We start from the raw sequence: 15,981 nt of genomic DNA, 5'->3' as shown, positions 1-15,981 counted from the left end.
AACCTATTGCAATCTTGCTGACAACAGTAAGAACCAAGCTATGTTTCGCTCTAATGGTGTGTAGATCAGTTTATGTGCTGCTTGTTTTGAAAAGGAATAGAGGTCGTGATTGGTGTAATGGGCTACAACGAAGACCCGAGACCTGAGAAGAAGTTTGCAAAGAAGGCAAGGAGCGCACGGAGAAGTGCATGGATGAGTGACTTCATAACTCGTCTCGATTGCAGTATGCGTGCTTCTCTTCCATCATCTTTTAAGCATGGACTAACCGTTGTCTGTAGCGCATGAGTTTCTGCGACACCGATAGACCTGAACTACTCCCTCCGTCCCAAAGTAAGTGTCGCTGATTGAGGGAGTATAAAATACCTTGAGGGAGTATAAAATACCGACGAGACCAGGTGAGTATTGTTCTGGCGGCAGGGAAAACATTAAGAACAGAGAATAGCTAAATGCATGAATTCTAGGCTGCACCTAGCTGCTAACCCATTTTGAGTATGCATTGTCATGTTCACACTCGCGTTTTGCAGCATAAAGTTTGCAACGCAAAGAGGTCTGGGTCTTGGACTCTTGGAGAAGAGAGTTAAAACTATATGTGCAGTAAATCTTAAAATAATGAAAATTTCACAACGATAAGTTGACGCCTTCTCACTATCTAATCATTGCTACTCCTAGCAGAGTATCTGTCCTCTTCCTGAGCCGATTTCTACTTTGCAATGGCGACCTTCTAGGTAGAATCTACTACACTCAGATAGCATGTTGCCGCGACCAACTCAGTATGTCTTATTGGTCCGTTGTAATGGAACTGCAACCAACATTTCTCCTACCAATCCTCTGATCCATCAGTTTCCTAACCCTTGCAACATCCTCCCACCTGCCAGCATCTGCATAGATCCCGGCCAGGACAGAGTATACCCCGCCGTCTTCAGGATTGAGCTCCAGCAAATGTCTTGCTGCAACCTCTGCTGCCTCCACATTCCCGTGCATTCGACAACCAGCGAGTATACCTCCCCAGACGTAAGCATCCCCTTTCGTCGACATCTTCTCGACCATCTTCATTGCTTCCTCAATGAGCCCGGCTCGACCAAGCAAGTCGGCCATGCATCCATAATGCTTAAGCTCCCGAGACACGCCATACCTGCCTTCCATCTCGGAGAAGATCCTCTTTGCCATGTCAACCAGGCCGGCATGGCTGCAACCGATCAACACCCCTAAGAAGGTGACTCCGTCTGGTCGAACCCCCTCAACCAGCATGCGGTTGAAGTACTTGACTGCCACTGTGCCATGCCCGTGCATTGCCAGCCCGACGATGAGCGCATTCCAGGTGAACACATTCCTCACAGGGCACCAGTCGAACACCTCCTGGGCAACCTCAACACACCCACATTTTGCATACAGATCAACAAGCCCTGTGCACAAGAACACATTCGGCCGGGACCTGCTTTGCATCACATACTCATGGACCTCCCGTCCCTTCTCTAGCGCCCCGAGATGTGCGCAGCATGACAGCACTGCAGTCAGTGCAACATCGTCTGGTCCCAATCCCTCACCTCTCATCCTGTCAAACAGCGCCACCGCCTCCTCCCATTGCCCGACCTTTGCACAACCGGCTATCACCGTGCCCCAGGACACGGCATCCCGCTGCGGCATCCGATGGAACTCCTTCATGGCAAGCCCCAGTCGCCCAGCCTTGATGTACCCGTCCATCAGAGCATTGTACGAGATGACGTCCGGTGTGGGCATTTCGTCGAACACCCTGCGCGCGGAGTCCGGCAGCCCGTTCTTGCCGTAGAGGGAGACGAAGGCGTTGGCCACGTGCGCGAACGGGAGGAGGTTGCGGGTTACCGCGACGGCGTGAAGGGAGAGTGCGAGCGGGAGGTGGAGGCGTAAGGAGGAGGCAGCGGAGACAGCGAGAGGGAGGGAGCGGCGGGTGGGGGGCACCGAGAGGCGGAGGAGGAGGAGAAGTGTGTAGGGGCCGCGGGCGCACTCGAGGCGGGAGTAGGCGACAAGGAGGAGCGTGTGGGTGTAGGGGTCGGGGAGGGAGAGGTGGCCGGCGACGACGGCGAGGGCGTGCGCTGCGAGGAGGCGTCGGATGGGGAGCCGGGCGTGCCGGCGGGGGAGGGAAAGGACGTTGGGGAGGGAATGGTAGGGTGGAGGGAGGGTTGGAGGTGGTGGCGCCATTTTCGCTCTGGTGGTTAGGGATGGCGGGCACTTGAAGATGAGACATTTTTGGGATTCAAATAATTCAAAAACCTGAAATTACCAAGTTTCATACAGTATACGGAGTAGAAAATATAAATTACCCGATCTATATGAACTGGAGGCGGAGGAGGGGAAAACAAATGAAGATCAGAATGGAGGTCTTGTATCTCCTCGGAGCAGTCACATGGAGGTTGCCTTGTTCTTGTTCTCTACGGTTATTTTTTTTTCACGAGAAACTTCCACTTTTGGGTGGTAGAAACTTGCAATCTATAATCCAATCCATCATTTCATGACAGTATAGAGGACATCCCGCTAAAAAAAAGTATAGAGAACATCAGAGAGATAGAGATAACAAAAATTACAACTAGATCCATATACAATCTAGCGACGATTACAAGCACTAGAACGAGCCAAAGGCGCACCGTTGTCATTGCCCCTCCCTCACCGAACCCAGGCAAGTCTTGTTGTAGTAGACAACCGGGAAATCGTCGTGCTAAGTCCCCACAGAACCTGTGCACCAGAACAACAATCATCGCCGATGGAGAGAGTCATAGATCAGAAGGATCAAACCTGTAAACACATGAGTGAAGACTAGATCTAAATAGATCCACCGAAGACTTGCACTGATCAAATCCCATAAGATCCGACGAAGACACATCTCCACACACCACAGACGACGCTAAGTACACCGTCGAGACGGGGGTCGAACGTGAGGGACATTATTCCTACCGAGAGACATCGTCACTGCCACATAGGCCTAACCAAGACATCGAATCTAATAAGGATAAGAGCGGGCTTCCTCCTACTGGTGGGGTCCAAAGTCCTCTGCACCTTCATGGCCTAAAGGCCACCGGAGGCGGGCAGACCAACCTCTTGTTCTCTATGAGGTCGAGGTCTTATACTCCAAATGTGTCAAGCTCTCTAATTTATTCTCATATGATTTGCAAACCTTATACCTGGTCCTAGTTACGACTTTATAGGGGCGAAACTAGATGGGAGGTATAGATTCACCAAGCCTTTGGCCTAAACCTCTGCAAGCTGACAGGTGCCTGGATATTCTGGGTGAATCAATCCGGACAATTCAGGTGCTAGGAGTTGTGTGAGTTGACTTGGTGTCGGCGGCTGGCAATGCAGGCTTAAGGACTTGTGTAGTCCAGGCCAGTGTCAGAGTGTTCTCGATTTCGGCCCGGACAATCCGACCACCTAGCAATGGTTGTACATTCAACGTATTGACCCTTGTGGTTGTGACGTATCATGTTGCAGGATTTACTGTATCGAGGGAGTGATACGAAGTAGGGTTATGACGCTATACTCAACTCTTTCCCGTGTGTGGATAGACGTCACATGACTAGATATTACTTATCTGCAGCATAATTATTGTAAGCTAGCCTAGACGTATGTTGTAAAAGAGACTAGATCGGTGATGTAATACTATGACGTGATGAATTTTGGTATTTCATCTCAACTATACATGTCAGCTATTGATCCAGGCACTGACACAGAAAGCGCAGAGATTCGAGACCTCTCTGGACCAGGTCGTGACATCAGCCGCTCAAATTTGAGACCCAGTCGATGCGCTGCCCTTTTTTAGAAGTTAAACCGGTTGGGAGTTTGGCTAGGTTCGGTTCTAGAGTTGTCGTGAACATGTATATGGATCGCCAACCAATTTGTGAATGAATGGTTAAGAGGATAGTGGTATCCCCAACTCACTAGAGTTCAAGTTCTAAACTTGACACCGGTGCTCGCATTTTTTTTGAATTTATTTCAGGTTTTTCAACGATGTGCGTTTAGTGGGAGGAGACGTCCCCGTCGACTTCGTCAATCTCAAAATGATGTGCCGGATTAGTCTCTCGAAGATGTTCATAGGGGTAGGATGTACGTGCGTGCGTCCATAAGAATTTGTGTATGTGCGTATGTAGGAATATCTACGTCTTACCGTGTTAAAAAACATGTCTATTAATCTTAGTCCTACAATTCGTTTGTGTCATCAATTGTTGTTGGCTCTTCCTTTTCTTTTCAGGAGCATAAACTCTTGTAAGACTTTCGATTCCAGTACACCGGTTGATGCAGAGGCGATATCCATTTCGGTTAGGTTCTTGTGGGTGCGGCTTATAGGCTAGCGCTGATTTCTGTATTTTTACAGTTGTTGTTTCTTCGTCGTCCCACTAATTGTCACCGCTCCATGTCCTGGCTTCACGGCGGCGGCATTAAATATTCAACAGAATTTGTTAACCGTTGAGATGTGATCCGACACCCGATACAGGGATCGCTCGCCATCTATTCGCGCCGCACCAGGGTTTCAGAATGGCATTCAAGACCGATCCGTCCCGACGTGATCTCGCCACCAAACCAAATGCAAACCATAGGAGAAAACATAAACACCTTTTTTTTTTGGCGAGAAAACATAAACACCTTCGTCCTGGTCGGACGCAGCGGCCACATCTCCGCTACTTCCTCTCCGCCATCTACTTAAGATCTTCAAAGGTTTTTCTTGCGATAAGGAACTGCAAAGGTGAGCTTACTTCTTCTGCTTCTGCAAAGGTGAGCTTACTTCTGCTGCGCTTCTCCCTCCGGCTTTGTTGAATCCAGAACCAGGAGAAACATGGCGCTGGATCGTGGGCGCAGCCGTTCCTGAGTCGAGGCGTATCTTTATGTGCAGAAGATGCCGACGCTGAGCATCACGGTGGACATGGGGTGCAGCCGCTGCAGTGCCAAGATCCAGAGGGTCCTGTCCTCCATCCAGGACCGAGGCAAGTTTGTCATCGAGAAGATCGTGTACGAAGATAACAGGGTGCTCGTGTCGGGGCCCTTCGACGCCGACAAGCTGACATGCAAGCTCTGGTGCAAGGCCAGCAACGTCATCAAGAACATTGAGGTCGTCAAGCCGCCGGTGGTAGCCAAGCCGAAGGACGACCCTCCCAAGCCCAAGAAAAAAGAGGAGAAGCCCGAGACCAAGCCAGCCCCGTGCAACCAGCTGGTGCCGTACGCGTACCCGTACCCGCTGCCGTACCCATCGGCGTGGCCGTGTGGCTGCGGTACGTCGTGCTGCGAGGGCCACTCCAAGCCACCTCCTCCGGCGCCGGCGCCCACGTGCCAGTGCCACTCCTACCCGCCGTACCAGCAGCCGATGCCCATGCCGTGCACGCCGATGGTCATCTGCGAGGAGAGCCCGCCCGCCTGCGCCGTCATGTAACTGCGTGTACGTCCCTGCTGGACGGTGTACACCACCTCTTTGAAGCCTCCATGTATCCAGTCCATGAGTGATTTGTTTGTAATTCTTTCAACATATTTCCTTAAACGTCTTCGAGCTTAATGCTGTCTGTCGAATAAGTGAGCGTTGTATATATGTTGCTTAAGGAATCAGGAAGTCCCAAGCAGCCTAGAGCAATTTTCACCTTGTTCAAAAATCCTTTACTCTTAGAATTTGAAAATACAATGCCTTGTTTTACAAAGTGTAATGCATTTCTTTCACCACTTAAATTACAATGCCTACCCAGGCCGGCTGATCTAAATTCGGAGAGCCTGAATCTGGAAGCTGATGATCTTCATGGCATTGATCCTGGCATCCCTCAGGAGGGCGTTAAGGCGGCCATTGATGCTAGGCTAGGTGACAAGGCCCCGGGACCTCACGGTTTCACGGGCATTTTCTTCAAGAGATGTTGGCACATCATCAAAGACGATTTCATGGCAGTTATCCACCAGTTCAGTAACCTTTAAATGATGAACCTACACTGGCTTAACCCAGCCAACATTGTGCTATTGCCAAAAAAGGATGGGGTGGAGAAGATTGGGGATTTCGTTTTATCCATGCTATTGCCAAGATCATAGCCAAGGTGTAGGCGGTCCGTCTTTCCCCATTCATGAACAATCTTGTCTCCAAATACGTGAAGTGCTTTCATTAAGAGGAGAAGCACTCACAACAACTTCATGTATGTCAGAAACCTAGCGAGACGGCTACACAAAAATAAGACCCTTTCTCTGCTCTTCAAGATCGACATTTGGAAGGCCTTCGAATAGGTGTTGGCGGTCCGTCTTTCCCCATTCATGAACAACTTTGTCTTCAATACACAAAGTGCTTTCAATAAGAGGAGAAGCATTCACGACAACTTCATGTATGTCAGAAACCTAGCGAGGCTGCTACATAGAAATAAGACCCCTTGTCTTCTCTTCAAGCTCGACATTCGGAAGGCCATCGACTCGGTGCGATGAGAGTACATCCTTGACCTGCTACGTCGGCTGGGCTTCCTTCACCGCTTCCAGGAGTGCGTGGCGGATCTACTTTGCACTTGCTCTTCATGCGTTCTTCTTAATGGAGTTGCAGTGCCTCCCATCTACCATGGACACAGGCTTAGACAGGGGTACCCCCTCCCCCTTCTCTTTGTCCCGGCAATTGACCCACTTCAAGGGGTTGATCTGGACGCCGCTACGAGTCACAACCTCTTGCACATGGTCAGAGGACGACGCCCGGCTGTTTGTACCTGACTTTACGCGGATGACGGTCTTTCTCACGCCGACAAAGGAGGATATACACAACCTTGTTATAATTCTTAAATCATTCAGCGACATTATCGGGCTAGCCACCAATTTCCAGAAGAGCTATGTGGTTGCCATCCGTTGCGGGCAGTTAGACCTTGATGACATCCTCCATAGCATCCCTGCCGTTTGGATGTCCTTCCCAATGAAGTATCTTGGGCTCCCCATCTCCATCTGGCAACTGAAGAGGGTGGACCAACATCTTGAGGACAAGGTTGTTGCAAGACTGCCTCCCTTGCAAGGAAGAAACATTACCACAGTCAGATGTTCAAATTGGTGAAGTCAGCGCTCACTTCTCAAGTCATCTACCACATCACACCGCTCGTGACCCCCCCTAGTGTTCGGCAAAGTGTTAACAAGATTGAGTGTGCCTTCCTGTGGTCGGCTAGAGCGAAAACTACCGGTGGGAAATGCAAAGTCAACTGGGAAACCATCTGCCGCCCTACTCACCTTGGTGGACTCGGTATCCTGCATTTGGGAAATTTGTGAGGGCTCTCCGTCTGCAATGGCCTTGGTTGGAATGGAAGGATCCCACCAAACTATGGGTGGGACTCGGGAACCCGTGAAACGAGGTGCACATGGACCTTTTCTATGCCTCCACTGTCATTTCCATCGGTAATGGAGGCAAGATGTCGTTTTGGGATGCCCCATTGTTACAAAGGAAAAAAACAAAGGATATCGCCCCCCTCATTTTCGCTGCCTCCCGTGGAAAAGGTGGGTGGTGCGAGATGCACTATGGGACCTTGCTTGGATGTGCAAGATCAACACTTCCATCAACTCTATGTTCATCCATATTATCGAGTTTGTAAACCTCTGGATCAGACTAGAGCAGATCACTCTCCTTGAGTATGTTGACGATGACATGTCATGGAAATTTGAGGCAAATGGAGAATACTCGGCTGCTTTCGCATATAGGGCCCAATTCCTTGGGCCCACATCGGTTACCATGAACAAGACCATCTGGAAGCCCCCCCTAAAGTCAAGTTCTTCTCTTGGTTGGCGATGCAAAGCAGGAACTGGAGGGCCGGCAAATTGGAAAGAAGGGGTTGGGAAAATTATGGTCTTTGCACCCTTTGCAAGCGGACCAATGAAACTTCCGCCCAACTGTTCTACAAATGCTGGTTCATGTTGAGGGTTTGGCAGATGGTCAAGGAGTGGTTCACTAGTGGAGAAATGGCTACCACAACTTTAATTGGTGGCGCCCTTTCCAATCAATGCCACCACTATTTTTTCAAATAGTAGCGGCGTTGGCATATTTGATACAACACCTTTATATAGTTAGTGCTCACGTTGCTATTATTCCAACACGACACATATTAGTGGGCCCATTTGTACTGACCAGGCACAAGCTAATGCTTGCGTTGTATTTCAGTCAACGCCGTACATAATTAGTTTAGTGCTGGTGTGCTAATTCCTGGCACGCCACAAATAATTTTGAATCTTTTTATTCTTTTGAACATTTTACAACTTCGAGTCTTTTTCTTATTTTGAGTCTTTTTATTATTTTGGAAGTTTTATAATTTTGAGTCCTTTTCTTATTTTGAATCTTTTATAATTTTGAGTCTTTTTATTATTTTGAGTCTTTTTATTATTATTGTGAGTCTTTTTATTTTTTGAATATTTTTTATTATTTTGAATCTTTTATAATTTTGAGTATTTTATAACTTTGAGTATTTTATTATTTTGAGTATTTTATTATTTTGAATCTTTTATAATTTTGAGTCTTTTATTATTTCGAATATTTTATCATTTTGAGTCTTTTTATAATCTGATTATTTGATTATTTTTAATCTTTTACAATTTTGAGTCTTTTTCTTATTTTGATTCTTTTTATTTTTAAAAATTTCATAATTTTGAGTCTTTTTCTTATTTTGTATCTTTCTTTTTACTATTTTGAGTCTTTTTTATTATTTTGAATATTTTATAATTTTGAGACTTTTTATTATTTTGAGTCTTTTTATTATTTTGAATCTTTTATAATTTTGAGTCTTTTATTAATTTGAGTCTTTTTACTATTTTGATTTTGAATCTTCGATTATTTTGAGTCTTTTTCTTATTTTGAATCTTTTATATTTTTGAGGCTTTTTTGTTTTTTGATGGTTTAGTTATTTTTCCGACGTGGGCCTATTCGGCCTAGCCTAACATTGCATTCGACATGGCTGTGTTGAAACCTAGGGGGCGGGCCCCTCGCCGCACTCGACACCTCTCTATCTCGTTCCCGTTTCGTTCTCGCCGCTAACTTCGTCGACCCCCTTCTGTCGACAGTGATTTCGGCCATTTTCGGTGTGCTCCGGTGTTCTACTATTTCTTCTAGCCCTCCCCATCTTGCTGACATACATCTACACCTCCCCTCTCATGGCCATTGCAGGACATCTTTGTCTCTTTTTATTTGAAACCTAATGTTAAGGTTTCGGCGATGACGACATGCAAGATTTAGGCGATGGCGATGGAGACGTGGGCGGGTGATGACGCACATCAGCTCCTATCCTCAATGAGCATCTCCCTTTCGATTTGTTTGCTTGAATCTTGGCACTGTAGAAGATTAGCTAGGTTCATTCTAGTTTTAATTAATGGGCTTTGAGAGTGCCAAAAAATGGTTAGAAAAAAATAATTGATAGTGCCAAAATGTAAACTTTGACAGTGCCAAAATGTAAGCTTTAAATGTGCCAAACTGGAAACATTGACGGTGCTAAAATGTCAACTTTGACAATGCCAAAATGTAAGCTATGAATGTGCCAAACTGAAAACTTTGACGGTGTGAAAATGTAAACTTTGACAGTGCCAAAATGTAAGCTATGAATGTGCCAAACTGAAAACTTTGACAGTGCCAAAATGTAAACTTTGACAGTGCCAAAATGTAAGCTATGAGTGCCAAAATGTAAACTTTGACAGTGCCAAACTAGTGTTGATCCATGTCATGTTTTCCTTTAGTTGCATTCATATACTCTAGTTCATACTAGGCATAAGTAGTGTTGATTGGTCATGTAGTGTTGAAGACTTGATATAATATGCAAAAAATTTACTAGTGTTTTGGGTTTGATTCATATGACTAGTAATAGGTACTACACTTGATATTTGTCAATGAAAGAGCATATCAATTGAGTAAAAATGCCATGGTATATTGAATTTTCCATGAAATGTACAATAAAAATGTCGTTATGTGATATACACTTGTAAAACTGCCATGTGTGGTTAATTCCCTGTCATATGTTGGCATAGTTCAGTTGTCATATGTTGTCATAGTTCATTTGGTCCTAGCTATAGTTGTCATGGCTGACATATTATTTTGTAGTTGGCGTCGATGAGCACGTTCAACAGCCACTATAGGTCTTCTTTTAACTTCGCGGCGTATGCTGACGGAGGCGATGCAAGCAGCAACCGAGTAAGATTCCAAACACATCCATGATCATTGCAACACAAGAATATCTAACCATTCATGATGATTGCAAACACATGCATATCTAACGATTTCAAACATTGGACTTGGTAGGGATACATACCGATTTTGACACCCATTGAGGAAATGGTATATGATGTGGACATGCTCAACCGTCAGCTTCTAGAGTCTCATGAAAGTACCATCAAGGCCCTGAAGGAGATGAATGCCACACTGAAGGCAGAGAGGGATCAACTGATTGACGATAAGGTTGATCTCTTCGATAAGACTTAGGCTAAAGGAGCAGAGGGATCAGCTGATCGAGGAGAGGGCCAGCTAAAGAAGGAGAGAAAGGTCCTCGATCAGGGCCAAGAGAAATGAGCTTAAAATGTAGAAAGCTCATTTGAAAAAAGAGTGAGAATAAAAATAGGTACAAGATTTGACAGATGAAGGCAATCCTTGATCAAGAAGTGTGATCGACCACCTAGGCTATCGATGCTATAGTTTGTAAGTTGAACAGTTTGTTAAGTTGAACTAGTTTAGTTCTTGAACTGCTAACTACTCCCTCCGTTCCAAAATAGATGACCCAACTTTGTACTAACTTTAGTACAAAGTTGGGTCATCTATTTTGGAACGGAGGGAGTATTATGTAGTTTGTTGAGTTCATGAGTACCTTTCTAGTTTGTTAAGGTGAACTTGTTGATGCAGCAGTATATATTAAATTAGATGATGGATTATGTAGCTCAATATCTAATTGGTGGTGTGGCGCCAACAAGGCATGTCCGTGGTAACATATATTTACTATTGGCTTGGCATGCCATTAGCACACAAATGCTGCTGACGTTGCTCTTGTCGGATCACGGGTTCCGGCAAAACCCTCAAGGTTCGAACACTGGGGTGCGCGCGGAAATTTCCTCCCTACCGATCTATGCCCTAGCTCGCTAAGATCTCGCGGATGAACTCGACGAACTCGCAACATAAAGACACAAGATTTATACTGGTTCGGGCCACCGTTGTGGTGTAATACCCTACTCCAGTGTGGTGGCGGTGGATTGCCTCTTGGGCTGATGATGAACAGTACAAGGGGAAGAACAGCCTCCTGAGGTTGGGGTGTTCTTGTGTTTGGTGGGTGGCTATGGATTGGCTCTCGATCAGGTGAGATGAAGCTGCCCCCTATTGTGGTGGCTAGTTCTACTTATATAGGCCCTGATCCTCTCCCCAAATATTGAGCGGGAAGGGAGCCAACAACAGCCAATTTGAAAGGGGACAGCTAGTACAGCTTATCCTGACAAAAGCGGTCTTCGCCTGCGGAAAACCCTAGTGGTGACGCCGTCTCGGGCTCCACGATGACCTCCGTCCTGCCGTCTGGCTGGTCTTGGTCTTGTTGCACTGATATGGAAACCTTTGCCTAATGCCTCGGTACTCCGCGTCTGCTGTGGCCTCCTTAGCACCAAAGAGGAAACAAGGACGCTGCGCGCGCTGGCGCTCGCCTGGCGCCCGCCTGATCTTGATCGTCATGGCTCACGTCACGAGAGCCTCGCGAGGTTTGCCCTGCCTTGATATCTCTGCTCCTCGCGAGGCAGCCTGGTGAGGCCGCTCCTGAGGAGGTCCCGCGTCGTCCGCCTCGCGAGGCTTGGCCCCTCGCGAGGGTCTTGATTGCCTTGTTGATGAAGATGGGCCGTACAGGCCTGCTAGCGCAGCCACGCCATGGGCCGCAGGCAGGCAAGACTGGGGACCCCCGTTCCCAGAACGCCGACAGTAGCCCCCGGGCCCAAGGTGCGCTCGGGCTTGGCTTCACGGCGAAGCCAAAGGTCAAGCGCGGAGCACTGAGGACCCCAAAAGCCTGCGGCCTTGGTCGACGCGTGGCGATTGATTGGACGTGGGCGTCTCCGCTTCCCCACGCTGCCTCGGCAACTGCTCGATTTGACAAGTCCCTGCGACATGCAAGGAAAATCATCATGTGATCGTGGGAGGCACCGGTTGGCCCTCTTCCGCTATAAATGGGGAGGGGGGCGGAGCCCCTGTCGCCCATCTCTTCTTGGTTCACTTGCTTCTTCCTCCTTGTTCCACCGCTAGCAGCAATGGTGCCGCCGAAGAGGTTCTCCGCCGCGGAGAAGGGCAAGGCCCCTCGGGAGGGACCCGGCTCCCCGACGCCCAAGCGAGGACGTGGCCGTCCCCGCAAGCATGCCGCGACCCCCGCCGTGGCTCCCGGCTCTCTGGGTGGCGCCGCAGTGCGTGGCAGGAGTCACTCTGGTCGCGGCAGTGCTGTCGACGAAAGGAGAGGCGTCGTGGTTGCCCGACCTCCCCGACCGCCGTTCCATGCGTCCGAGGTGCTGCCGGAGTTCATTGTCTGGTCGGAGGATCCGGCCGGCAGCTGGCTCCAGCTCCTCCGCTTCTTTGCCGACGAGCTGCCGGCCTCCGGTCCAGGCGGGCTCTGGCTGCAGGCAAACGGTTGCTGCAGCCAGGCTTGTTGGGTCGCAATCGAGGTCTCCGTCGCGGGCAACATAGCTCTGGCCCGCGGTTGGTAGACGTTCGCTCGCGCGCGCGGCCTGGGCAGGCGGTGCACCCTCCATTTCAAGTTCGACGGCGATGCGACCCTCTTCGTGAGGGTGTTCGGGGAAGACAGTCGCCGCGCCGGATGCTGCCCCAAGGTGAACGACGGCGAGGAGGTGCTCGGCCTTGGCGATGGTCGGGACGAGGAGGAGGACGAACCCGCCGGCCGCGCTTTGTCTGGCTATGGTGGCTCCTCCCTTGGCGACAGTTCCAGCAGCGGCGGCCTTGATCAGCCGCCACGCCGCTGCGCCCGCTTCGAAGGTGGTAGCGGGTCGTCTCGTCGCCGCGCATCGGTGAAGCGCGAGGAGGGGTCCAACTAGACCCGGGACGTCACCAAGGCCCTGCCCCCGTCGGCTGCTGCAGGGGCGAGCGCCGCCTTTGTCATGTTCTCCTTTTCCTTCCTGCATCGAAATGAAACTAGCATGGGCCCGGAGGGGCGTGTATCAAACCATAACTTATTAACCATTATGCTATGCTTGTCGTTTCAGTGTTGTGTGGCTATTTTTCGCAAAGATAGCTTAGCCTGGTGCATTCGCGGCGCCCTCCTCCTTACGAGGCGTTTACTTCCTCGTGTCCATCTTGACCTAGTGGTCTGCGATTGCTCAGGAACTGCAAAAAATTTGTTAGGGAGTTTGCCAGGAGATTTGTCGTTCACCCAAGCCTTGACCCGGCGCTTTGTATCGCGGTACCCGAGGGCATGGATTAGGAGAGATGCGCCAGCTTTCGGGTTCGAACGAGGGTGGCTCGCGAGAAGGCAGAGAGAAGAAAAACGCTCGCGAGGGCACCTGCCTAGCCCCCCTCGCGAGGTATGCGAGAGAGAGAACACGAGCGAACCAGAGCCGGAAAATGCGGTAAGAGGCGAGGGAATCGAATCAGCAAGGAACACCAAAAGCAAACTTCGATTAAGGAAAAGCGAGCCAACTACGGAAAGCAAATGAAAAGCCGCGTCCGGCACCTAATCTAGTCTTCAAGTCTTCTCACCAGCGCGGAGCTAAGTGCTGCCACTAGGCGTGGGGGGAGCCCCAGGGCCTGAGGCCGGCGCTCCTGAGACTCCGGGGCATGTACAGCCCCACTCATTATTACGTGAGAGTGTCACGGGCGGCGATTCTTCACAGGCACCGGGCCTTCTTCACAGGCTCTGGGCCTTTCTTCACAGGCTCTGGGCCTTGCTTCATGGGTAGAACTTCCGGAGGTGCTGAATGTTCCATGCGTTCTGGATGGGTACCCCGTCCTGCGTCTCCAGGCGCGCGGCGCCAGGCCTGGAGACATGGACGACCCTGAACGGGCCCTCCCACATGGGTGAAAGCTTGTGCAACCCTTCCCTGGAGAGGACCCGCCTCAGGACGAGGTCGCCCGCCTCGAGCGTCCTGGAGCGGATGTTGCGGTAGTGGTATCGCCCAGCGCCTGCTGATATCTTGCCGCCCTCAGTGCAGCTTCGCGACGACGTTCCTCCCCCAGCACGAGGTCCATCCCCCGCGTGGCATCCTGCTGCGTTTCATCGAACGCCAGGACCCGTGCGGAGCAATGCTTAACCTCGTGAGGAAGGACCGCTTCAGCTCTGTAGACAATGGGGTCTCGCCCGTTGGCTTGGTGGGGGTGGTTCGGATGGACCACAACACGGACTGGAGCTCGTCGTGCCAGCCCCTACCACAGGCCTCGAGCTTCTTCTTGAAGGTCCTGGTCTTGAGGCCCCTCAAGACCTCCGCGTTGGTGCGTTCGGCCTGACCATTGCTCTTGGGGTGCGCCACCGAAGCGTAGAAAATCTGCGTTCCAAGGTTAGCACAGTAGGTTTTGAAGAGGTTACTAGTGAACTGCGAGTCGTTATCTGTGATAATGCGGTTGGGGACCCCGAAGCGGCTCACGAGGCCCTTGATGAACTTGACAGCAGAGCCAGCTGGGATGGTACGGACGGCTTCCACTTCCGCCCACTTGGTGAACTTGTCGATGGCGACGTAGAGGTAACGGTAGCCCCCAGGCGCTCGAGGGAACGAGCCCAAGATGTCCAGCCCCCAGACCGTGAATGGCCACGTGAGTGGAATGGTCTGGAGGCCCTGAGCCGGCTGATGAATCTGCTTGGCGTGGAACTGGCAGGCTTCGCAGGACTTCACCAGCTCAGCTGCGTCGTTGAGTGCAGTGGGCCAGTAGGACCCACTGCGGAATACTTTGCCGACGAGGGTCCATGATGACGAGTGGTGCCCGCAGTCCCCACCGTGTATGTCAGTTAGCAGCTCCTTCCCCTGGTCCCTGGAAATGCAGCGTAGGGAAACGTCGTTTGGCCGCTTCCTGTATAACTCACCATCCTGGATGCAGTACGCCGTGGCTTGCCAAACCACACGCTCTGCATCCTCCTCCTTCTCCGGCAGCGCCCCTTGCATCAGATATTCCTTGAATTCCTTGGTCCAGCATCCCTCCTGAGGCTTGAGCGCCAAGAGTAGGCGAGCTCCTGAGGTCGGACCACAGGCCGGGGCTCCTATGGCAGGAGACTGTGGGAGCTCCTCCCGAGGCTGAGCTGTGCTTGAGAGTGGTGGTGTCGCCGATGGCTTGAAGAGCCGTTCCTCAAAGACTCCGGGCTCTTGTGGCTGCCGCTTGGATGCTCTCTTGGCGATGTCGTCGGCTTCCTTGTTGGTGCCCCGGGGCACGTGCTGCAGCTCCAGGCCCAAGAACTGCTTCTCCATCTTGCACACCTCCGCGAGGTATGCCTCCATATGCTCGTTCTTCGGCTCGTATACCTTGTTGGAGAAGTTGACGAGGAGCTGCGAGTCGCCTCTAACGGTAAGGCGCTTCACCCCCAGAGCTGCCGCGGCCTTCAGGCCAGCTATGAGGCCTTCGTATTCCGTGATGTTGTTGGAGACCTTCTCGCCCTGCTGAAAGCAGAGCTGCACGGCGTAGTAGAGCTTATCCTGAGTGGGCGAGATGAGTACTACTCCAGCCCTTGCACCCTGGTGCGCGAAGGCGCCATCGAAGTACATGACCCAACCGTCTGGTGCCTCACTTCCTGGCGAGGTGGACCGGTCTTCGCCTACTTCAAGTGTCGGGACGTCCGTCCATTCCGCTACAAAATCAGCGAGCGCGGCCCCCTTGATGACCCTGGTAGTGCTGAACTCTAACTGGAATGCTTGCAGCTCGATGTTCCACTCAGCGACCCTTCCAGCAGAATTGGGGCTCCTGAGCACCCTCTCCAATGGGTAGGCTGAGACAACCTTGATGGGGTGCCCCTGGAAGTAGTGCCACAGCTTGCGCAAGGCCACCAAGAGTGCGAGCAGGAGCTTCTGAGGCATGGGATATCGCGCCCTCGCATCTCGCAACACGGTGCTGACGAAATA

The 15,981-nt window shown here is 50.6% G+C and overlaps 2 protein-coding genes across 6 annotated transcripts; one reads left to right on the top strand and one right to left on the bottom strand.

The window, feature by feature from the left end:
- Positions 1 to 129: 129 nt before the first annotated feature.
- LOC123053191 (pentatricopeptide repeat-containing protein At5g61800-like) lies at positions 130 to 2,195 on the bottom strand. Its single transcript, XM_044476610.1, has one exon. It carries the CDS (start codon positions 2,173 to 2,175, stop codon positions 778 to 780), a length of 1,398 nt encoding a protein of 465 aa, XP_044332545.1. The 5' UTR covers positions 2,176 to 2,195; the 3' UTR covers positions 130 to 777.
- Positions 2,196 to 4,509: 2,314 nt separating this feature from the next.
- On the top strand, positions 4,510 to 5,584 carry LOC123049352 (protein PYRICULARIA ORYZAE RESISTANCE 21). Of its 5 annotated transcripts, none has more exons than XM_044472277.1 (2): positions 4,510 to 4,737; positions 4,856 to 5,584. In XM_044472277.1, exon 2 carries the CDS (start codon positions 4,859 to 4,861, stop codon positions 5,387 to 5,389), a length of 531 nt encoding a protein of 176 aa, XP_044328212.1. In that variant the 5' UTR covers positions 4,510 to 4,737; positions 4,856 to 4,858; the 3' UTR covers positions 5,390 to 5,584. The 5 variants fall into 5 exon arrangements, with proteins under 5 accessions (XP_044328212.1, XP_044328214.1, XP_044328215.1 ...); XM_044472279.1 differs by having other exon boundaries at positions 4,515 to 4,737; positions 4,859 to 5,584; XM_044472280.1 differs by having other exon boundaries at positions 4,537 to 4,708.
- The last annotated feature ends 10,397 nt before the right edge of the window (positions 5,585 to 15,981 follow it).

This window comes from Triticum aestivum, chromosome 2D (genome assembly GCF_018294505.1).
Source record: "Triticum aestivum cultivar Chinese Spring chromosome 2D, IWGSC CS RefSeq v2.1, whole genome shotgun sequence".
In the NCBI taxonomy this organism is placed as follows: domain Eukaryota; kingdom Viridiplantae; phylum Streptophyta; class Magnoliopsida; order Poales; family Poaceae; genus Triticum; species Triticum aestivum.
Note: the sequence above shows the minus strand (reverse complement) of the source record. Positions and strands in the feature narration are given on the sequence as shown.